Source organism: Pistacia vera, unplaced genomic scaffold (genome assembly GCF_008641045.1).
Source record: "Pistacia vera cultivar Batoury unplaced genomic scaffold, PisVer_v2 Contig44, whole genome shotgun sequence".
Taxonomy (NCBI): Eukaryota; Viridiplantae; Streptophyta; class Magnoliopsida; order Sapindales; family Anacardiaceae; genus Pistacia; species Pistacia vera.
In genome coordinates this window covers 1054253-1078078 of record NW_022196268.1, presented here as the reverse complement: position 1 = coordinate 1078078, position 23826 = coordinate 1054253, and the positions used below count along the sequence as shown (strand labels likewise).

At 35.4% G+C, this 23826-nt stretch overlaps 4 protein-coding genes across 9 annotated transcripts; 2 read left to right on the top strand and 2 right to left on the bottom strand.

The window, feature by feature from the left end:
- The first annotated feature begins 770 nt into the window (after positions 1-770).
- Positions 771-3968, top strand: LOC116144161 (transcription factor bHLH62). Of its 2 annotated transcripts, XM_031429619.1 has the most exons (8): positions 771-2098; positions 2222-2452; positions 2541-2606; positions 2705-2773; positions 2879-2950; positions 3059-3283; positions 3370-3469; positions 3579-3968. In XM_031429619.1, exons 1-8 carry the CDS (start codon positions 1187-1189, stop codon positions 3614-3616), a joined length of 1713 nt encoding a protein of 570 aa, XP_031285479.1. In that variant the 5' UTR covers positions 771-1186; the 3' UTR covers positions 3617-3968. The 2 variants fall into 2 exon arrangements, with proteins under 2 accessions (XP_031285479.1, XP_031285478.1); XM_031429618.1 differs by having other exon boundaries at positions 772-2098; positions 3370-3968.
- A 4325-nt stretch (positions 3969-8293) lies between these two features.
- Positions 8294-13041, top strand: LOC116144248 (probable xyloglucan glycosyltransferase 6). Its single transcript, XM_031429706.1, has 5 exons — positions 8294-9208; positions 9848-10156; positions 10861-11151; positions 11237-11350; positions 11952-13041. Exons 1-5 carry the CDS (start codon positions 8495-8497, stop codon positions 12588-12590), a joined length of 2067 nt encoding a protein of 688 aa, XP_031285566.1. The 5' UTR covers positions 8294-8494; the 3' UTR covers positions 12591-13041.
- A 412-nt stretch (positions 13042-13453) lies between these two features.
- Positions 13454-15641, bottom strand: LOC116144262 (40S ribosomal protein S8-like). Of its 2 annotated transcripts, none has more exons than XM_031429723.1 (5): positions 15493-15641; positions 15277-15349; positions 14493-14835; positions 13861-14039; positions 13454-13768 (listed from the first exon to the last, which is right to left on the bottom strand). In XM_031429723.1, the coding sequence occupies exons 1-5, from the start codon at positions 15494-15496 to the stop codon at positions 13684-13686; spliced, it is 684 nt and encodes a 227-aa protein (XP_031285583.1). In that variant the 5' UTR covers positions 15497-15641; the 3' UTR covers positions 13454-13683. The 2 variants fall into 2 exon arrangements, with proteins under 2 accessions (XP_031285583.1, XP_031285584.1); XM_031429724.1 differs by having other exon boundaries at positions 14502-14835; positions 15493-15640.
- An 824-nt stretch (positions 15642-16465) lies between these two features.
- Positions 16466-20971, bottom strand: LOC116144261 (probable splicing factor 3A subunit 1). Of its 4 annotated transcripts, none has more exons than XR_004130239.1 (4): positions 20746-20971; positions 17945-20246; positions 16937-17827; positions 16466-16811 (listed from the first exon to the last, which is right to left on the bottom strand). XR_004130239.1 is itself a non-coding variant. In XM_031429721.1 (4 exons), exons 3-4 carry the CDS (start codon positions 20105-20107, stop codon positions 17558-17560), a joined length of 2433 nt encoding a protein of 810 aa, XP_031285581.1. In that variant the 5' UTR covers positions 20108-20246; positions 20357-20404; positions 20746-20971; the 3' UTR covers positions 16466-17557. The 4 variants fall into 4 exon arrangements, 3 of the variants coding, with proteins under 3 accessions (XP_031285581.1, XP_031285582.1, XP_031285580.1); XM_031429721.1 differs by adding an exon at positions 20357-20404 and having other exon boundaries at positions 16466-17827; XM_031429722.1 differs by having other exon boundaries at positions 16466-17341; positions 17530-17827.
- Positions 20972-23826: the final 2855 nt, after the last annotated feature.

Sequence of the window (23826 nt, the reverse complement as noted above, 5' to 3'; positions counted from 1 at the left end):
ATGAAGCGAAGAATTAATAATTAAAATATTGAAATAAGGAGGGAAAACCACTTTTCCAACCAATGAGCAAGAGCCAAGAGGAATGCATTCAAAAGTTTTATTCAGGTCAATGTTGGTCCCTTATTAAATCCATGACATTGATGCATTTTCAGTGGTACCCAACTCTCTGTTGTGAAGCCTATACCGAGAGATGAGATTGCCCATATCATATGCCCAATTTGCAGGCCTTTTCTTGATGCATGTATGTTTCTGTCCGCACATATATATTAGATAAGATTTTTCCAGTTTAACTGACTTTGGACTTATAGCTCACTCATTTAATTCTTTTTCGGTGAAACCATACTGTGCATAGCATTAAAAAGAAATGGTTTTAGGTTAAATCTCAAATCTGATGGGTTTAGTTTATATCATTAATTTTACATAGCGTAAAAGGATTAATTGCAGGGATAAGATATGATATGACATGTTGAGAATGGACAAAAATATTAGATAAAAGTGCGTAAACATAGTTACTTAAATTAGGGTATGGACACAATCGGTCCATTGAGCACACCTCTGCTCTGGGTGTTATATATTTGATTTGATTCAGAGTCTATTACGGTAATAAACTTTAGGTAGTTGAGTATAAATCAACCCTATCCAAATACTAAGAATGGGAAAGCTTCCCCGATCTATTTTCAAGGCATTGATTATAGAGACTATAGAGAAAGAAACAGACCCAGTATTTCAAGAGAAGAGAAAGAGATATTAGGTGGTTTAACGTTCGAGGGCCGGCAACACTTCTCTTTCCGCCTTTTACGGAGAAAGACAGAGAAGAAATGAATTACTTGTATATTAAAAGGTCAAACAGCACCTTTTCTTTTTCTGCTATTTAACTCCATCACAACCCAAACCCACCTCCCCTTCCTCCTCTCTCTCTCTCTCTCTCTCTGTCTTTGCTTTTGCGTAGCTTTTCTTTACCAAACTTAAAAATTTTCTCTCTCTCTCTCTATTCAATACAAATGCAATCATATTGAACCCACAATTCATTCATTCCTTCCAACCACACATCAATCACCTTCTCTTTTTTGCTCTACCTCTTATTCATTACGCAATATTTAACAATCCCCTATTTCATTTCTGTGTGTTAAACTCTTTCAACCACGGTCTTTTATTAGTAAGTTAATTGTAGTAACTGTTGTTCTTCATGGAAAATGAGTTGTATCTAAATGCAGGAATTCCTGCACCTGCAATGCACTTTGAACCAACACCCACATCAACAATGCCCACTTGGCACTCACTCTCTTCAGCCATGGAAATTCAAGCAACAGACCTCAATTGCTCCTCTGAGCAGTCTTCTGAGTGCTTTTTCAATCCCAGCTGGGAAAAGTCAACGGATCATAGTCTCCACTTTGACTCTGCTCTGAGTTCCATGGTGTCTTCACCGGTAGCTTCCAATTCAAACATCTCTAATGAGAGCTTTATGATCAGAGAATTGATAGGAAAGTTGGGCAACATTGGAAATTCCGGTGAGATCTCACCACATTCTTTACCTCCTTTTGTGAATAATGGCAATAACAGCACAAACACTTCGTGTTATACTACTCCTTTGAATTCTCCTCCTAAGTTAAATTTGCCGATAATGGATCATTTGGTTAAAGACAAGTTGCCCAGTTTGGGAAACTCAATGGCTTTGAATTCCACTGTGGCGGAATTCTCTGCTGATCCTGGATTTGCGGAGAGGGCTGCAAGGTTTTCACGCTTTGGCAGCAGGAGTTTCAACGGTCGAACCAATCAGTTTGGACCCAGCAATCCTGAGATTGGTTTTAGATCTAGTCAATTGATAGCAAATGACAAGCTGACGCGTGTTTCAAGTACTCCTTCTCTCAAGGCACTTGGATCTCAAGTTAATGGTGTTCAGGGAAATAAAAATTCTCCTTTGCTGGATAGATCTGAATTGGCCAATTCTCAAGAGGAATCCTCAGTTTCTGAGCAAGTTCCGAATGGCGAGGTTGTTGTAAAGTCTTCAAATGACTTCAATTCCAAGAAAAGAAAAGCTGTTTCTAGGGGAAAAGGAAAGGAACCTGCACCATCCCCATCACCAAACACAGTTACAAAGGTACTCTTCAACTACTAAGTCAAAAATTGATATCAATTTCCCTTTTGAGTTTCGACTGTTTATAACTTTATTTCTTTTTTACTTTTGGTTGAACCCGGAAAATTTGTCCTATTTTTTTTTCAGGTTACTGAGGGTAATGATAAGAACAATTCCAAGAGAAGCAAACCCAATGAAGGGAATGGAAATGAGAATAGCAGTGTTAAGGCAGAGGACGAGACAAAAGGAGATGTAAGAAATTCAGGGGATGATAAACAAAACAAGGCTAATACAAAGCCCCCGGAGCCTCCTAAGGACTACATTCATGTTAGAGCAAGAAGGGGCCAAGCAACTGACAGTCATAGTCTTGCTGAAAGAGTGAGAATTACAACCCAATTCTCTCAATTCAACATTAACCCATAATTAGGCTTTGCGTTAATATTGCTTAATTATGTCATTTTGTCAGGTCCGAAGGGAGAAGATTAGCGAGCGAATGAAACTTCTCCAAGATCTTGTCCCAGGTTGCAATAAGGTGAGTAAAATTGCTAAATTTGAACAGAGCACACAGGCTTAAGAACATCAATTGTGTTTCCTTTCCTCACTAATATTTGATTTGAATTTCCATTCCAGGTAACAGGGAAAGCCCTGATGCTTGATGAAATTATTAACTATGTGCAGTCATTGCAACGTCAAGTTGAGGTAAATGAACCTTTTATCTTATTAATCAAATTTCTTTAGTGTGTGTTCACATTTAAGTTGTTAGTTGCCTTGTTTAATAATAGTTAATTGTTTTTTTAATGGCAGTTTCTATCCATGAAGTTGGCTTCTGTTAACACCAGGCTGGATTTTAATGTGGATGCCTTAATGTCAAAGGATGTAAGCTTAAGTTCTTGTGGCACAAGTTTCTTTTTTTTCTACATAAAATTTGGTTGGATTATTTATTTACTTGGTTTATATTTTATTAATGTTTTTTTTTTTTTTCAGATATATCAACCAAACAAACCTTTGCCACATCCAATATTCCCATTAGATTCCTCGGCGCCAGGCTTTTTAGGGCACCAGCCCCAGCAAAATCCAGCACTACATTGCAATATTTCTAATGGGACAATGAGCCAATGCCCAGTGGACCCAGTGGATACTACTGCACTATGCCGAAACCTTAATATGCAACTACCTCAGCTAGACCATTTTACTGAAACTGTCCCTCAGGTAATTAAATTAATTTTAACAGTGACCAAATAAAATTCGTTTTCTGGGGTGGAATTTTTCTCATTCAGATATCTAAATTTCTACAGTTTCCAAGTTTCTGTGAGGATGACCTGCAAAGCATTGTTCAGATGGGTTTTGGACAGAATTTGAACCGTGAAACACGATTGCCGTCACAGGGCTTGCATGGTAATAAAAGGACTGACTACTCAGCTGAAAATCAAGTCCTTAACAACCATTAATACTTTTATTAAAGTATTAAATTGTGATTGATGATATAAGTAATCATCCAATGCAGGCTCAAATCAAGTAACCCAGATGAAAATTGAGCTTTAATCACCATTCATTCTTTGGTCCTAAATTCAAGGTCCAGAAGAAGACAAGGGCTGCTGTATATACAAGGAATATAATTTGGACCCGCACAAGAACACGAGGAGCCATTATCTTAGGTCTTAATGAAGAGGACATTTTTTTTCTTTTCTTTTTTGTCTTTGTTTTTATCTTACTTTTAGCTTCTCTCAATGATTTGGTAATTCTTTTTTTTTTTTTTTTTTGTGGATTTTTCTTACAAGTATCCACTGTAAAATTCTAGAACCGCTTCTGTATTTTTATGCAAAGTCTTATAGCAGCAGCTCTACATGTAAGATATAATTAATTATAATTAGATTGAAATAGCTTTCACTATCTCTACCTGATTATTATTATTGTTGAACAACATTGTGATGAATTCAACAAGAAGAAGATCTTTCACAAATATTTGTTATGAAACTTTTATAATATGTCACATCAAATTAGCACTGTTAGATCGCGTAATCTGGTGGATTTGATTCACACGGGTGTTAACCAGCTGTATATGTTGGAGACCTTTCTGCAATATCAAAAGTCTTAAATTGAAGTGATTAGGACATTGGTTTTGGGTGATTAGGACATAGATTATCTTCAGCTGGGGTCAACCATGATTTCTGGCAGATCTTGGCCTCCTGTAATTTTCATACATTAACCAGAAACAGAAGCTTCTGTTCCCTTTTTACTGTAACATAATCAAAATCAATCAATCTAAGATTAGAAGTTGTAACTACTACTTTAAATATTTTGTTTCATTACAATATACAAATAAAAGCATCAAAAAGAATCCCAGGTTGGCAGTGGTGAGATTCTGACTAGACCCAATGAATTATGCACCTTTATTCATATTTATTAACTCCCCAACTTTTTAATACATTTTTTTTCAATATATTATAAAAAAAACAAAAAGACTTATTGTAGTGGAGTTCAGGTATGGAAAGATACCCTTTTAAATTTATATTTTATATTAATCTTTTCGTGAGAGGTTGTTAGTAAAAATCCAGATTCTGGGGTTCAACAAAAGATTTCTGCACTGCAGCCATACTTATTTTTTAATTCACCCTTTGTATTATTGGTCTGCAGATTAGTAATTGTTTAATTACCAGAAAAAAAAAAGATTCTTTGAATGTGGAGTGTATTTAGAGCAGTTGCATTACCATTTAAATATCATAACACTAGTGGAATGGAAAAATGTTTATGTGACAGTCCTGTCTCTAACCATTTTTATAATGCCCAATCATTTTGCGACGTGTCTCACTGTCTTGGGATTCATATTTTAATTTTTTTCCTTTTTTTTTTTTTTTTTTAAATTTTTGTTTTTTCAATCATGACAGTTTAGGCTGTTTCTTCTTTGTAATGATTCCTTGTTGGATTGGTTTAATTTTCCTGACAGATTTTTGGTACGAAGATCAGTAACTTAACAAAGAGTGGGCAGAGTAATCTTGGCCGCTACCCAAATTCAATCCTAACCTTTGATAATTGATATTCTAACACTATTGACTGAATTTGGTTAATTACCTGGAAACAACTGTTGAACATTGAAATCCATATAATTTTGAAATTATTCAAACAAAATCTTTCTCCAATTCTACTATTAATTTATCTCTGACAGTAGCATGATGGTTCAAGGAAACAAGTTTTGGGTAGGGAATTTTGTAGGTCAATTGTCATTTTCAAATCCTGAAATCAATGTTGTTAATTGAAGGAAAAAAAATCTTCCGAGTCCCCGCGAATCAGCTTAGCTAGCGTTTGATCATCTCACCAAAAATGAGCCCCCCCCTTCAGAAAAAGAATGGTAAAGATCGTAGATCTTAACAACCATGATTATATTTTTGAGGGGCATTATAGTGATGATTAGGGTAGGTGTCCTCTCAATAAAGGGTTCACTATTCATTCACCCCTTTAACTTTTTCATTTGGGGTCATTTTTTCTTTCACCATAGTAAAGCTTAATCTTTAATTTAGTAAGGGAGAAAACAAAACCCCATCATTTGTTTCACCAACCATACATTATTAATTAATTTCGTGCTCTCCAACTGTAAGCGTGTTTTTTATTTTCTGCACTTTGGAAGTTTCTCACCATCAGCAATTTTTTATTTGTGTCACCGTCATACTTCATCACTTGGATTGCTCATATTTATTACACACTGTCTGGATAGGAGAAATTCTATTCCTCTTCCTCTTCACTGGGTCCCGCTACAGTACTTCTTTCTAAACCGTTGATTTAACCACTGATCATCATCATGAAAGTAAGCCCCATTACTTAATATTGACTTTATAAAATAACAAGAGACTCATTTTAACAACCTTTTTAATCATTCTAATATAAGAAGGGGAGAACTACATTTTCCCACCCAAGGTTTGACGAAATGACACTTTCACACCCTTCGTTAGGTTCTGTTATATTTTCTGTTAATATTTTATTAAAAAGACGAAAGTACCTTTAAAAATTTGACTTTAAAAATTTTTAATTAGCTAAAAAGTCAAAAAAAAAAGTTGTTAGTTCCACCTAAAAAGTTCGGAGTAATGTTATGAAATTGTTTAAATTAAATGATCTTAATATTTATTTATAATGTCATCAATATCTCATCACTATTATTTAATAATTTATTAAATTTATAATGTTTTTTATTTTTCTTAATTAATATAAAAAATCAATATTCCTAATTAATTAAATAAACAAAGAAAAAAAGTATCTTTACACTTGAACTAATAAATAATCGAGTAAAGATTTTAACTTAATTAAATTTTAATTTATAATAAACTAATTAAGAAATAAACTATTTAAGGATATTTTTACCTTTTCAGTCAAGCACTAACAGAACTTGACAAAGGATGGGAAAGTGTCATTTTAAAACTTTGACAGGTGAAAAAGTGCTATTTCATCAATCCTTGGTGTGAAAATGTCGTTCTCCCTAGAAGAAACCAAAAATCAACAATTTTTTCAGATTTTGATTTTACAATCAGAGGATTGAGAATGATACACTTGAGTTTCGTTGAATCTCTTTTCCAACCAATTCGAGTGATGCAGCTGGTGAGAATTCTCAGCCCAAACCCAAACCCAAGCCCAAGCCCAAGTAATCATTGACCTTTTAGCAAGTTTTTAAATTTTCAAGAACATGGACTGGAAAGCACTGGTCTTACAACGCAGTTTCCACGAAAAGCAAGACTTTTTGGGGCCTTGTGATGTGAACTCAAAGAATTCTCTACTCAAATGACTATAAACAGTGACAAATCATCTGTTTGTAATATAGGAAATGCAATCACACGGACACAATAACCAAGAGTAGTAGGTGAAACTTTTTTTAATCTGCCCAAACGAGAAATTCAATCAACAGTTCCTGTTGAATAATTTTCATAAGAGATTTGGACAGTTGAATAATTTCTAAGTTGGTAATTCAATTGTTTTCTAAAATTGATACAACCATCTACCAACTACTGCTTGTCTAGCCTAGTTATATGCGTGTATCTCCTTCATTCATTTATCAAAAGCTATGCTTATGAAACTGATTCAGTAGCGTAAACTAGTCAAAATATATACACACTTAAAAGAAGAACGCTGTTGTATTCTACACAATCACTAACATTTGAATCTCATTAAATCTAGAAACCAATTTAAAGGCACAGGAGAAGCCAATATCTCTTATCAGCTTTCGAATGAGAATGCCAGATGGGAAGCCCAAAACAGCAACGATTGAATTAAAACGATAACCAAATGGGCTGGTGTGGTGGACTGGTGAGTAAGTCAACCAAGCATTTTAAAGAGGAGATTCCACTTTCGAGGAAGTGTCCTCCTAGCTAATGGGCCAGACTTGACCAAATCTGATAGACAAGTCCAGAGACAGCAATCAAGGCAAGGTTCAAATGCCACCTGCATATTTTGATCATAGTAGGCCCTACGAATTAATATCTGCTGTCCTCTACTTTTTATCGGTTTTAACTCGAGCCATACGAGTTTAGGTGGTGTCAGTTCTTGAAGCTAAAAGGTCCTACATCAATTTTGTAAGGACTAACAACATGCTTGTTTCTCCCACCAACTATTTAGTATTTACACAAGATTCTCGAGAAACTTATATAAATTTTGAGTTTGTTTCTTTTGGCATTGGAAGATGCATTTGAAAGACAGTTACTGGGCTCATGCTCAACTGCCCTTAAACTACTTTTTCTCACATCCACAACAAACACTATCAGATAAAGATAGTGGGAATAAAAAGGTTTCTCCAACCCATAATATTTCACTAGAACTGATTTTGCAGAATTTTCAACTTCATAATTATTTGTTACTCTCCTCAAAGTTTCTGCTAATCTCTTTGATTAGAATATTCTACTTCGTCACTGTCTATGTCAGTGTGATATAATAAATAAGTTTAATTTATCTAATAATTAAGAACTAAAGCAAGTGCATTATTGTTAAATTATTATATTATTGAATCGTGTAAATTTATGAACAAAGGAGTTTATGTCAAAAAATGTACAAATTACACCTAACACTTTCCATATGATAAGTCAATGAACCAATCGGCAAAAGCAAACACAAATTAAAAGTACAACATACCCCACGATCTACCTCTACGGTATAACATAACATACATCAAGTGGAGATTAAAAAGGAAGCAAACATGGCCTTTTTGGTAAATATACATCTTCACCAACAAAAATAGCATAACATAAGCATAGCAAAGGCAAAGTAAAGCAGAGTAGAGCTCCACCATATTTGGTTACACTCTTACTAAATTTAGCAGAGCCCTTCATCTTCCGTATCACACTTCCATACTTGGTAACACAGATCTAACACCAACACACACCAAAACAACAACAAATACCCGTAATTGCTTTTTATTGTCACATTTAATCACATTTCTTCTAATCTATGCCTCGTCCACCAAACTATGAGTTTCAAGAATGGTGGAACAAGCAAAGAGACAATGGTCAAGAACTCTTGCAAGATAAGTCTGATGTCTCCAATCCTACCACCCCCTTCTTTGCCGTTGAAATCGGCTCCCCTAACTCCGATCCGACTGTCGAGAAGGAAGTTAGGACTCGGAGCGCTCGACAACTCTCGGGGATCTATCTCATTAAATTCCAGCAAATCGGTAACTCCCTCGCCTGGATCACAAACTCCTTAATTTATCTCCTTCGCACCGCCAATAGAAGAATCAAATCCTCCGATTCTGCACCGTCGGATTCAGCACACTCGAAGCTGTACCGTGTAATAAAAGTGTTCTTGATTGTAGTTATTCTATTACTCTGTTTCGAATTAGCTGCGTATTTTAAGGGATGGCATTTCAGTCCGCCGTCTGTGGGGTCCGCCGAGCTAATGGTGGAGTTGCTGTACGCCAAATGGTTGGAGATTAGAGCCGATTATTTAGGGCCACCGTTAAAGGGTTTGTCCAACATGTGTATTGTATTGTTTTTGGTACAGTCGGTGGATCGTGTGGCATTGGTGTTGGGATGTCTTTGGATCAAGTTAAAGAGACTGAAACCGACGGCTGTGATGGAGTATCCGGTTGGAGATGTTGAGGGAGAGAATGTAGAGGATTATCCCATGGTTTTGTTGCAGATTCCTATGTGCAATGAGAGGGAGGTAAGCAGATGTAGGTTTCGAATCCCGACTTCATTGAACCATTTAGTTTCTTAATTAAGTTACGAGTTTGTGTATTTATAGTTGTAAGCAAGTTTTGTGTTGGTTAAGTTGAGCTAGTTGAAATGTTTAATATGATGCCCGTTTAATTTTTAATAAATTAGCATAGTTACTGAATTTACATGCATCACTTTGTTGTGGTATTCAATGGCATGAACATGAATAGTGGGAAATTTCATTTATAGTAAAATTCTTCTTTAGAATTGACTGTGATGAGGTGGTATTTGTGGAAAGCAAAGAGAAAGAAGGTCAAATGAATGAAAGAAACCTTTCTGAGAAAACACTAATTGATGTTTGCTTAATTTATCATACTTGTACTCGTAGTTAACTTCTGTGATTTTGCTTCATCTATATACTCAAAATTCCGAGTACATGTTGACTACAATTAAAATGTACTTCTTTTGCCCTTTTCCCCTCAAAATTCATTTATTGTGCATTTGTGACCCTTTCTTTTGTTTTCTACATCAATAGATACTTTTGCAGTTATACTGTTATGAAAACTGCTCTTGTTTGTTTTGTATTTTTTTTGTTAACCTCATTTTAGTACTAATTCCTGATTTTTTTTTTTTAACTGATGCACAGGTTTATCAACAATCCATTGCTGCAGTTTGTATCCAGGACTGGCCAAGGGAGAGAATGCTCATACAGGTTCTTGATGATTCTGATGATTTAGATGTGCAGCACCTTCTCAAGGCAGAAGTACAGAAATGGCAACAAAGGGGTGTTCGGATTTTATATAGGCACCGTCTTATAAGAACAGGCTATAAGGCAGGGAATCTCAAATCTGCAATGGGCTGTGATTATGTAAAAGATTATGAATTTGTGGCAATCTTTGATGCAGATTTTCAGCCAGGACCAGATTTCTTGAAGAAAACCATTCCTTATTTCAAGGTAACTCTACAATCTGTGTCTATTAAATTTTTATTTGCTCAGGCATGTTTTAAAAGTTGAAGTTTGTGTGTTCAAGTACACTGAACATATTGGATTTGATAAGATTATTGAGTTATATATATATTTTTTCTTTCTTTCTTTCTTTTTTTTTTTAATGTAAAATAGGCATAAACTGGAATTTCAATTTATGCCATGCTTTGTGCTGACTGCTGATTTCAAAGTCATGGAACTATTTATAATGTGGAAATTGTGGATGTGGCCAAAAGGTGCTTTGTAATCAAGTGTATTCCATTTGGTCTTGGTGCAGTAATTTGGTTGATAATGTGCAACTATGCATGTTGTTCATTTTATTTCAACACACTATTGGTTGTTGACAACTGTTAATTTATGCGCCACATAATGACCTGATAGCTTATGAACTTTCATCTCTGCAATGGCTTAGATTCAGGAAAAAATAGCAATACTCTAGTTCAAACTCAACCGAGAAAGCTATAAATTGCTTGAGATCGTGAAATTCTTTTAGTTCAAGTGGCTGAGTTAATTAACACCTAGTGTAGGGGCCCCTAGGTTCAAGTTGTGTAGTGTAATTTGGGTGCACCCTTATGTTTTAAGGTATTGGTCTAAAAAGATTTATTTTTCCATTATGTTTTAACTCATTACTATTTTGTTATAGAGAATATTAATTTCTTTTTTCATTATTGAAGGGGAATGATGATATAGCATTGGTCCAAACAAGGTGGGCTTTTGTAAACAAGGACGAGAACCTGCTTACAAGGTTGCAGAACATAAACTTATCATTCCATTTTGAGGTTGAACAGCAGGTCAATGGTATCTTCATCAATTTTTTTGGTTTCAATGGAACTGCTGGTGTATGGAGAATTAGAGCCCTTGAGGAATGTGGTGGTTGGTTGGAACGAACAACTGTGGAGGACATGGATATTGCTGTTCGTGCTCATCTTTGTGGATGGAAATTTGTATATCTAAATGATGTCAAAGTATGTGATTTATCTTCATTTGTGGAGTTCTATTTCTCATTTTGAAAATTGGTTTCTAATATTGGCTAATATGCTCCTTTTGTAGTCCCTTTGTGAGCTTCCAGAATCCTATGAGGCATACAAGAAACAGCAATACCGCTGGCATTCAGGTCCGATGCAGTTGTTCCGGTTGTGCTTTGTTGATATACTCCGTTCAAAGGTATGGAGTTTCATATAATTATAGATTATATGCAGGCTATTTGATTTATTTGCAACACTGCTGGCATTTTTAGTGAGATAAATTTACTTTAGCGGTATAGAAATCCTAGATAATTAGCAAAATTATCAAGTTCAACAGATTTTACTTAGGTAGAAGGTTACTAAGGATTTTCTGGCCACATCAGATTTAACTCTCTACAACGAATAAACCAGGAATGTTTTATCATGCAGTTTTGACGTAGATTTGAAGAAAAATCTGTATATGAACGTGTTTAAATGGAAACTAAAAATAAGTTGAATATAAGGACTTTGAGTGCTAGAGTCTTTGGGAAGTCTGGACATTATGAGACACCCTTTTCATCATATTTACATTTTCACCTGTGCAATGATGGGATGAATATGTTATTATAAATGTTTTTCTTGCCAATATTTGATTCTGAAGTCAGTTATTGAATCAGGTTATCTATATTAAAATTATCTCTCATAGAATTCAAAGGCATGGACTGGTTAATCTTGTGACTGTGGTGGCCTTAATTGTTGATATAAAGTAATTAAGTTCAAGAATGTATGCCTGTTGTTAATGCTGCTTTTCTTTATTTCAGGTGAGTTGGACCAAGAAAGCTAATTTGATCTTTCTTTTCTTTCTCCTGCGGAAGCTTATCTTGCCCTTCTATTCATTCACTCTCTTCTGCATCATACTTCCACTGACCATGTTCATACCAGAAGCTGAATTACCTGCTTGGGTTGTTTCTTATGTGCCTGGAATCATGTCTATCTTAAATATCCTTCCAGCACCACGGTCATTCCCTTTTATTGTCCCTTACCTTCTATTCGAAAATACCATGTCAGTTACCAAGTTCAACGCCATGATATCAGGATTGTTTCGTTTTGGAAGTTCTTATGAGTGGATAGTTACTAAAAAGTTGGGAAGATCATCAGAAGCAGACCTTGTTGCTTTCGCTGAAAAGGAATCTGAAACTCTAGTAGATTCCAGTAGTCTCCTTAGGTCCTCCTCAGAATCAGGCCTTGATGAGCTGAACAAACTAGAGATAACCAAGAAAGCTGGAGTAAAAAAGAGAAATCGTTTGTATAGGAAGGAACTTGCTCTTGCATTTATTTTATTAACTGCTTCGGTGCGAAGCTTGTTATCTGCTCAAGGAATTCACTTCTACTTCCTATTATTTCAAGGTATCACTTTCCTTGTTGTTGGTCTTGATTTGATTGGAGAGCAGGTAAGTTGACCCTTCGACTAGTCAAGTAGTGTTGAAAGCCCATAACATAACTTGGAACGCCCGGAGATACTGCCTCAGATTTGAAATTCATTTCAATGTTGATCCTGATTTGATAGGCTATCAAGGAAAATCTCACCCGCCATTAGAGGTCTGGGCTCTTGATTTGATTGTTTTAGTTGGCACTATCTATCATTTTGATTGGCCGTTGGTTAAGGTAAATTTGACTCACAATTGCTGAAGATAAGAAAGAGACCTCGAGAACTAGTGAGGGAGAATGGATTCTTCTACCCGGCTGATTTGTTTAGTTCATACTCTGTATACTTTCTTGCCTGTGTGGACTGAGGCAAGCATTGTCAAATTATTACATTTTCATTCTTTATTATCATTGTTTTCAGATTGTGTGCGATTACTTGCACTATTTTATCCAGTGTTAATTTAATTGATGTTCCCATAGAAGTGGTATATCACTACTATATCTTGTTCTAGTGAGATCAAAATGTAAAGTTCAGACTATTTTTTATTTGAATCCAAGATCTATAGAAAGAAAATGTTCAAGCAATAGAATGACATCAACATTTTCTTTTATCGTAATTCAGAGGTTAATTTGTTATGTGATTTTATTTTTAACCTGATTTTAGAATATTTTTATTTAGAACCTGAAGGCCTTCATTTAAACTCATCTAAACAAAACCTCTATACAATCATTGTTTTATATGTTCTGTTTCTGTTTACATATGTACGTAGTTCAAGAGATGAATTTGCTAAAATGAATATTGTGCCTAAGCAAATGAAAATAACTTTGAATATTATTTATATCATTTAATATTATTAGATGGAAAACCAGTAGTCATTCTGATTTCAAACACGATGACAATTCCAATTTCAAAACTTTAATCAAAACAAAATAGTATCTTTTCTTAATGCCGCAAAAGAATTATCATCTGACAGGCAGAGTCATCAAGAAAATGCCTAGATAGTAAAATGTTTCATATTAATTATGCTAAGTCATATCATCCTCTTAAATGACAATGCTCAAAGGGCCAACCAAACCTAGAACAAGCAAAATCAACTAAATGACACCAGAAACAGGGTAATATTGAGTCTAAGCAGCAGCTCCGGCACCCTTGCCCTTCTTCCTCTGGAGTTTCTTCATGTAGAACTCCAGCTCTTTGCCTTCCAATATGTACCTATTGATACATACAAACCAAAGAACAAACCAAGTCAGGCATACTACATGACAAGGTCAGTTCTACAAACCCTGTTACCTACGAGGACTTACCCATCAGCTCTGCCACACTGGCCTGGGCGAGAAGAAATGCAGGCTAACAACCTACCAGCCCCAAATTGCTCTTCAATGTGGGAATCAAGCTTACGATCCTTCTGGCGCTTTTCAAGCTTCCTTGCAACATGGTTACTCTTCTTAGATTCTTCTGCTGCTGCAGCTGCACCTTCTCCCTCCTGGTATTATTCACCATCTCACAGTTCATTAGAAAAACCGATGAAAATTTACAACAAATGGAAGGTGAAAGAAATAGTTGAACAAAATGACACAGATTTTGAAAGCATGAATGGTTACTGATCCATTAAAAGAACACCAGAAGCAGTAATTTGCAATCAATCACCTTAACAGAGCAAAATCATTATACAAACGGGCGAGTCAGAAACACCGAAAATAAAGAGGTCCAAAAGCTGTTCAAAAGTAACCAAGTGCAACATAAAACGGGACAAACATGTAAATCAACATAATTGGTACTTCAGTATCCAAGAGAGGTAACTGAAAACATGAATCTTTCATTTTGTACTATGATATAAGCAAACATATCCTACACACATTAACCACAAATATATGGAAACCATTCAGATATGGAGATGATTATCTTAGCTTCCAAGTTTTTGGGAAGAAAAAAACACCATAGATACCTCTGTAGTTTCCTTCTTAGAAGCTGCTGCCTTCTTCTTCCTACCAATGTCGACACCATAGTGCTGAAGGTACCACTGCTTAAATGGAGCAGCATCCACCTGAACAATGGCACTCCTCACCAAAGTTTGTGTCCTGACAAGTTCATTGTTCGATGCATTGTAAACCACATCAAGGATACGGGTCTTACGTGTGACAGCCTCACTACCCCAAGAGTAGTTTCCCGTGTCCAATCTCAGGGCCCTCCACTTGACATTGCCTCCTCTGACACGAACCCTCCTCACAGTCTTATTGCTGGAGAGCTTGGTATTAGCAGGTTGACGACCAAGTTCATACCTTAATAAACCAACCAAACATGAGATAAATAAGCAAACATTAAACGATAATTAGCCATATCTTGAAAAGTGATCAGTAGGGATCAATATCTCAATCATCTACTGAAAGCCCACCCATATAATGGTCCCGGTTTCTAAACCCTGTTAATCATAAATCAGCCTACACAGAAAACTAAACTCAGACATAAATGGTACATGCCCTGGTCATATACGCTTATCTGCTAAAAGAAAAGCATAAAATATGACACATAATGAAGAAAATCAATATCAAGGATAAATTTTCCCACAAATTCATTGATCTCTTATTGTAAAACTAAAGGTTAACCACAAATCAAGTGACCAAAAGTCACCCTGTAACATAAACATACGGACCTTAACGGTTAACATGAATATGTAAATAAACATATAACATATATAAGAGAAAACCGGAAGAAGTACTTACTTACGCTTCTTCCTCCAGGCTTTCTTCTTGCCACCAGTGGCACGCCTCTTGTGCATAGAATCCCTGGAAATACCTGAATATTCAACAAACTAAAAATGTCACAAAACATTTTCAACAAACGAAAAGAAAAGGAGAAATCTATGTTCGAGTTGTATTGATATTCCAGTAAAATGGAGAAATTAGAAGAAGAATTGAGAATGAGGATCTGCAACATACCCATCTTGCCTAAGCGCCGCTGCTGCCTGACACTCACTCTCTCCCTCTCGCTAAGCGACCACTAAACCCTAGTTGCCTCATTTATCAATGGAAGAATTGTAATATAGTAGCTGGAGGAGGGTATATTCGTCATTGTGAAAATTAGGACCGCCTGTGAGCGAATTGTATACATTTTGCGTGCGCTCAAAATATTGGAATAAAAATACCATTTTAACGATTTTAGTAAATAGATAGTGATTAGTAAATATATCAGTAAACTATATTTTAATTATCAACATAATTTAAAATAAAAAATTAATAAATTGTCACATACATGTTTAATTAACCTTTTAATATTTTCAAATTCATGTTATTTACATAAAAAAATTATTTTTTAAGAAGATGACACAATATAAAAATCAAAGGAGTGTCAACAACAGTGACACTCTTAATATCCGTTCTTTTTCCACAAAAATCAATGTAAATAATAAATCTCTTTCATCACTTAGAACTACTTAGATGTGTTATAGAATATTTTTCAGTTATATTATAGATTAATCGGTTTCTAAATCTAACCCGATAAATTTATACAAGACATGACGTACTTATAACCCTCCCCTATTGCTGCGATGCGATTGTGAAATGAAGTTTTGTTGGTAGTAACCAAAACCTTTGTCTACTTCAATTTAACTAATTTCCTGTCCTCCATAAAAGATTTAAGTCTCATCATTTTAATATACATGGTTGCGTTCTAAATTCAGCATCGAGGAATACCAATATCCATTCAGTTGAGCACTCAAATTCCCAGTCGTTACTGAGTAAGCAATAATTGATCATTCTCGTCAACATATGAATTTCAACTGAGATGTTAGGTTTCTGTTGCATTAAGGCATGACACGGTGACGTTCCTTCTATTTTGTGTTCTACCAACCATCGTTATAAGATAATATAAAAATAAATAGTAATAATTAAAAAAAAAAAAACATAGATTAGATGCAACATGTTAAAACATTAGGCATCTAAAAAACCTAAACTCACAAATACAAATTTCTACTTCACTTGGTTTGGTCTTATTAATCTCCTAAAATATATAGTTGCATGCATTCTTAAACAAAAAACCCAATAGAAGGAGAGAGTAAACAGAGATCTCTTGGCAGCCTCCATGGTGAAACTACACTCCCCTCAATGCTGCAAAGAACAAGTAAATGACAAATCTATGGAACTGCTTCACGAATTTGTCATAGGTGAAAGCCAGAATGGATGGAGAGCAACCAAACAACCCAATCTGTCATACATCTGATGAGTTGAATACACCATTGCAGTGTCCAAACAAGTAGCTTCTGGAGTAAGAAAATAGTAGCATGAGAAAACTCCAACCAGTACACTACTTCCTATAAACTGGTTGAAGCAAAACATGGAAGCAAAATAAAATTCTATTCAGCCATAAGCTCCACACAAGACGCACCATATGAAGGTTTGGATTCTTGGCACAAACTAAATAAACCGTCTACTCATCACATCCAGGTGCTACCCATGCTTCCTACAAAACAATACCTGAATTCTAGCAGGAAAAGAAAAATAAATAAAAGGCCTTTAAATCACTACATTGTCCAGGATCAAAACTTGCAATTATAAATTTAAAAATAGACTCAAGAAATAACATGTACGAGTATGTTCAACACCAAGGCACTCCTAATAATGGATAATGTATACAATAATAAGACTGCCAATAATAGATTCTCAAGAGAATTGACTTCAGATGCAAAAGAGAGCAATTAAATAGTAGAATAAGTAGATGACTTGCTCTGCCTAAGCAAAACGAACTCCTCTAATTTTCACTGCACCTGAGAGACATGCCAAGAAGCTGGATCTGTAGTAGATATCAAATTTATCATCAGTTTCAAAGACGCCAATAAGAGGTCTCAAATAGTTACTCTAAAGGTAAATAACAATATTTCATCCAACATATAACATCATAGAAGGTAGAATAAAAGACTCCGGTCATATTATAGGGAAATTGTAAAACTCTAACAGTAACAAGGAAGTTCCAACAAAAACCTTATAAAAACCCCTGTTAAGGAACCCACTATCTCTTTCTACCGCCACGCTCTCTCAAAGAAAGGGCAAGTGTTTCCCCTGCTCCAACATTATAATATGCCAGCGACATATTGTCCTTAAGAAAACCAGCTTTTCCACTCAATTTCTGTTTGTTTGCAGGAAGTTGGATCTCCCCGGAAATTTTCTCCTTCAAGCTGGCAACAGTTTCAGATAAAGACTGCAATGTAATCTCCAGGACTTGCCCTTTGAGATTTCCTTCATCAACATTGGGAACAGACACATTGATGCGAACAGGTCCCTGCAGAAAAAACACAATATCAATCAGATCAAGTAGAAATTCCTCAACTGTAAGTTAAAAAGGAAAAAGGAAAAAAACTCTTCAGGAGAGAACAAACAAATTTAAAAATATACTCACCGGATGTTGGGCCAAAAACTGATCTTCAGGAATAAGCATAGAATCATCAACCTTCTGCCTCTTTGGCTCTGGTTCATCAGGAAGTGGAGGAGGAGCTTCTGGTGGTGGCGGAGGAGGCATTCCTTGTGGCAAAGGCGGCGGCTGCATCATAGGCATGGAAGGAGGTGGAGGTACTTGGAGATGGGCATAAGGTTGGGGTACCGGCATGGGCGTAAACTGGGATCCAGGTGGGGGAGGTACAGGCATACCAGATGGATTCATAGAAATTGATGGAGGCAGTGGAGGAGGTCGACTCACCATGACATGTTGCTGTCCTGTCATTGGCATTGAAGGAGTGGGTGGGCGCATTGATGGCATCACCTGCATGGAATATGGCCTTGGCTGAGGTACTGGCATCCCACCACTAGTTGGAGGTGGGTAATGGATTGTGTTTGGAGGCCCACGAGGAAGATTCAAGGCAAGTCCTGCTGGTGGGGGGAGAGGACGCAAAGAAGGCAAACCAGGTCGAGGAGGAGGAGCTGCAGGACCAGGTAGGTTTCTGAAGTCACTGTTGGCAGCATCATTTTGATCATCTCCATTCATATTTTGAGACAAGGCTTGATTTGCTGTGCGCCCAATGCTTCCAGTATGACCATCCCATATGACCTGCTTTGGTTGTTCATCTTTCTTCTTCTCAATCTCAGCCTTAACTGCATTAGAAACTTCTTCCTCTGTGGTACCAAAGATATCAGGTCGTGTCCGTGCCAGTCCCACAATATTTCTAGAGATCTCATCATCCTGAGCAAGAGTTGTCTCTCGAATCTTAGCAAACATCCTTTCTTTTTGCTCCTTGTACTTCGGATCAATAAGGGAAATTCTCATGTGTTCAGACATCTCATTAATAGGAATGAGCTCGCCAGTAATGGGAGAAACAACATACTTTGTTGGATCTCTTTCAGCAGGGATCCTCTCTTCAGGTCTCTTCCAGTTCTTCACAATTCTCATAGGTGGTTCTGGTTCCTCATTTGCCTTAGTCTCTTTTTTTTCATCATCATTCTCCTCAAGACTAGCAGCCCTCATGCCCTCTTCAACAAGCTGCACCTCTTCTTCATCCATTTCCATTTCTACCTCTTTTCCAGGTTCAGGAATCTCATCTTCTTCCATAGAAGTTACCTTACTCCTCCTTATAACCTCCTCAAGAGTCATAGGAGCAGGTAGGTCATCATCCTCATCATCTGCAAAGTCTATTGTCTCAACAACAACAAAATCATGCCAATCAATCATAGCCATTTGCATCCTCTCCTGCTCAATCTCATCCTCAGCCTTTTGCCTCGCCTGCTCCTGTGAACGCTCCCATTCCAGACGATGCAAGCATCGTTCAAGGACAGTTGTCATGTCAGCAACGCTCTTCTTCAATTTCTCTGTCAACCCCTTTGGAGGCATCAAGACTTTTGAATATGCATCAGCAAGTTGAGTAAAAAATGTAAACATACTGTGTGTTGGCTTCAGAAAATGGAACTGCGGATTGTTGATCTCCCTACTAGTCAATCCTGTCAAGAAGGATTTTCCATTTCGAGCCACAAACTGGGCTGTGAGCTTAATGATATCCAGTTCTTCACCAGTAATCCCTTCAGGGAGCCGCACAGTATACTGCTCTGCTTCTGGGGGCTCAAGAACTTTACGTATGGTCGGCTTAAACTGGGCAACAGTATCTGGTTTCGCATCAGCATCATTACTATCAGCAGCGGGAGCAGATGGAGCTGATTCAGGCACAGCAATATCTAAAGGTTGAGAAGGAAATTGCTGGGTAGAAGATTGATTCTGTGCGCGAAATTCCGTCAACCGATGTTGATAATATGCATGGTAAGGATCCGAGCTACTCAAAAAATTGAATTTTGCATTGTTTGCATTGTTGGCAATAATCCTCTTCTCAAACTCCAGTCCGTTCTTAGCAACAAACTGAGCAGTTTTGTCAACAATGTTTCTGATATCTGGAGGTGGATGTATGATTCCAATTGTTCTTGTGTGGGTTGCAACTGATACAGGAGCTGAGTTAGTTTTGCTCTGCTCCTCATTTGAAGGTTTCTCTTCCTTCTCCTCTGTCACTTGAGATGGGGGAAGAGGGCCAAGATCCCCATCAGAAGGAGGTGCAGGAAGAGGCAGGATTGGCAATGCGCCTAACATTTACTCTAGGAAGAAACTACAAACTTTTTTTTTTAAATTGGAACAGCAAATAGTTTCAAAACAATTTCATATAGAAATAATAATCTGCAATATCTTAAGGGGTTTCACCCAAAGAATACTTCAGTCCAGAAAGATCTTCCTGCAAAAAACAAAAAACAAAACAAAACCATATTAGTCAAGACCGTATCAATCTGCTATGATTAATCCCAAAACAGCTCATTTTTAAGGTCTTATTAAACTGTCACATACAAACACACAGCATCCTCTTCCCCACAGCGCAGGTAGCCAAATCCCTTCCTAAAAGCAAAAACACGACCACTAAACTAGAATCAATATTTTCACTCCAAAAGACGACATTCAAAGATTTCAAACTTGGATTGTGTGGCTAATAAAATAGCAGTATTATTAATTTAGAATACTTTGGAGACTACAGAAATAAGCACATATTGAGCTATAAATAACATCCAGTAAAAGGAATAATCACTTCAGCAGTTGAAATCGTTAAGCACGTAACAGGAAATCTAAACCCTAGAGACAGACAACTAAAATAACCAAATAAGCATCAAAGAAGAACTATTTTCATTCAGCCACAGCAATTATTTTTAAGTAAAACGAAAAGAACAAAAGAAGGAGATTACCTAGAGCGTTTCACCTAGGGTTTTTGCAAGAAATAGGAAAAAGACATGAAAAATCGCAAATAAATAGGTTGCGAACGGATCTATTTATGCTGTCGAAGAAAGAGGGAGGGAGAAAGGGAGGAGTCAATAATGTAGGGTTAAGAGAAGCAAGGGAAGGTAGACGATAATTTTGAAGAGCGATATGGAGAGAGAGGTTATAAAATGGCGGTGATCTAGAGAAGGCGTGAAAAAATGAAATAATGGAAATTACAACTTGTAATTAGAATTGATGGTTTTTATTGTTCCTAGAGGCACTTGGCTGGAAATTTCCAATTCATTTTAGGATTTACAATAACAAAAAAACAATTTGAATGCGCTTTGAAAATATTATATACTCTTAAAAAATATTATATACTCTTAAAAGTTAATATTTCATTTAAATCTTAGGATAAATTTTAGTTTTTTTTTATTTTTCAAGAGCAAAAATATAAAATATAAAAAGTAATATGTAATATTTATTTCAAAATAATATTTTAGACACTCTTGAAGTGTACGTAAGCTAGCTCGACACCTATCATAAAAAAAATAAATTATAATCAAACTAATTTTACGATCTTTTCTAAATAATTGATGTGATAAACCCCTTTATTTGTTGGTTTACACATAGTATACTCAAGAGTATGTAGGGATGAGCATGTTCGTTGCCCTCATTGGACCTGCCCTGAATGGGAAGGGGATCAGGGGCAGATTTAATGAATGACGAATGGGGATCATGGCCCCCACTCAATTCTTTTTTTAAATTTAAATTTTTCTCCTACAAAACTTTAAGATTTTGAGAACAAAACAACTCGACCTCATGGTAGTTTGGATTTTGTTTTTGTAAAACCTCGTTTTTAATTATAATATATTTATTATATGTTGTTTGTGATTTTTATTTTTATGCACAGGGATCTGTTAGTTTTTAAAAGTTTTATTGAGAGTGAAAATGAAAGGAATAAAAGCTGTTGGATTTGCAGGGGAGAAATCTGGGCATTTTTACAATAGAAAGTAGATAAACTTAATCCTTTTTGTTCTCCTTTGTGGGTGATGTGCTTGAGGTTATTGAAGAAGGTGGTTTAAATCCTGAACAAAGGGGTGAAACATGTAATCTATTAGATTTAATCTTCCTTTGATTTTGCATTTAGCTTACATTTGATGAAAAATATATTAACAATTACTAATGAGTTGTCACAAGCATTGCAGAGAAAAGATCAAGACATTGTAAATGCTATGATCCTAGTCAAAGTCTCTAAACAACGGTTACAATTGTTGAGAAATGAATGATGAAAATCTTTGATGAGTGAAATTTCTTCATTTTGTCAAAAGCATGATATTGCCATTTCGAATATGTATGGTATGTTTGCAATTCAAAGGCGGCCACGACGGAGAGTTAAGCACATGACAAATTTGCATCACTATCGAGTTGAATTGTTTTATACAGTGATAGATATGCAACTTCAAAAACTTAATACTCGTTTCACTGAGAATAGTACTAAGTTGCTTCCTTGTATGAGTAATTCATTATCTACTTTTGACAAGCATAAGTTGATATGTTTTGCCCAGTTTTATCCATCTGATTTTTCAGCACTTGAGTTTATGGTACTTGAGAACCATGCTGAGACTTACGTTATTGACGTGCATTCTTGTGATGAATTTGTTGAGTTACAAGGAATCAGTGATTTGACTAAGAATTTAGTTCGGTTTAAAAAAGACATTTTTTATCCGCTAGCGTATAAGCTTGTAAAACTTGCATTTGTTTACTAGTTGTGACTGCGACCGTTGAAAGGGTTTTTTTGGCAATGAATCTTGTGAAAATTCGGTTACGCAATCGAATGGGAGATCAATTGATGAATGATTACTTAGTCACCTATATTGAAAAAAATGTATTTGATACGATTGACGATGAGATAATTATCCAACGTTTTTAGAATATAGAAACTCGTCGAGGACAATTGTAGAAAAATTGTTTTATTTTTACAAAAATTGTGTTTTTTGAAGATCTTTACTTGTATTTTGTAACTTTTTGTTGAAGCTCATCGTAATGAAAAAAAAAAATATATGAATATGATTAGTTTTATTATTTTTTTTGTTTATTTTTTGCCCTCATCGAGTGAAATTCTTGGATCCGCCATTGGTTATAATTCCCTGATTTGATTGTGGACTGGGTTGGACTCGAGCGCAAAAGCAATCCTCGAAGTCGGGGACAAAGATGGCCTCGTCCCTGGCCTGGCTGACCCCGAATTAGCCCCGCCCTACCCCGCCCCATATCTATACATAAAATTTTGTGAATGCTTTTGAATATTGTTAAAATTTGATACAAAAGATATTATATTTAATTTTTTAAATGACACAATATTATGTTATTTTGATGCAATTTATATTTTCTCATTTTAATTAGAATCTAATTGTCATTAATAGCCCTACTTCAAATTTTTAATCAGGTTTAACCATTTTATTCTATATTAATTTGAATAGTTAAAAATCAATCAATGAAACCATAAATTATACATGAACAAATTAATTACTTAAATCAACATTTAAAATCTTTGTAAATTAAATTTATCAATTAATTAGAAGAAAGAAGAGAAACTTTATGTGATATTCAAAAAATTTATACATTTTATTATAAGGATGAAGAGACATAATAAGTTGTATCATATAAAAACACACATTTTAATTATTTACTAATGTAAAAGAAAAACACATTTATCAAGAAATTACCACTTTAATAATGAATTATTTCACATTATTAATTGATCAAATTCAAATGTGATTATAATAATATAATCGTGCGATGAAACCATACACAATGAGTAATAATAGAGAAATTGTTTATATTAAATATAATAAGTTAAATATACATAAATAAATTACTTGATATATATATGTAAATGACTAAAATTAATATATATGTGATATTATTGATAGATAATAACATATTTTTTATTCAAATAACTTGTAAATGTTAATATCATAAATACATAATATATATGTATTAAGTCATTTAAATTAATTAATAATAAATTATGGTAATGACATTAGGAATATAATCATAGTTATTTA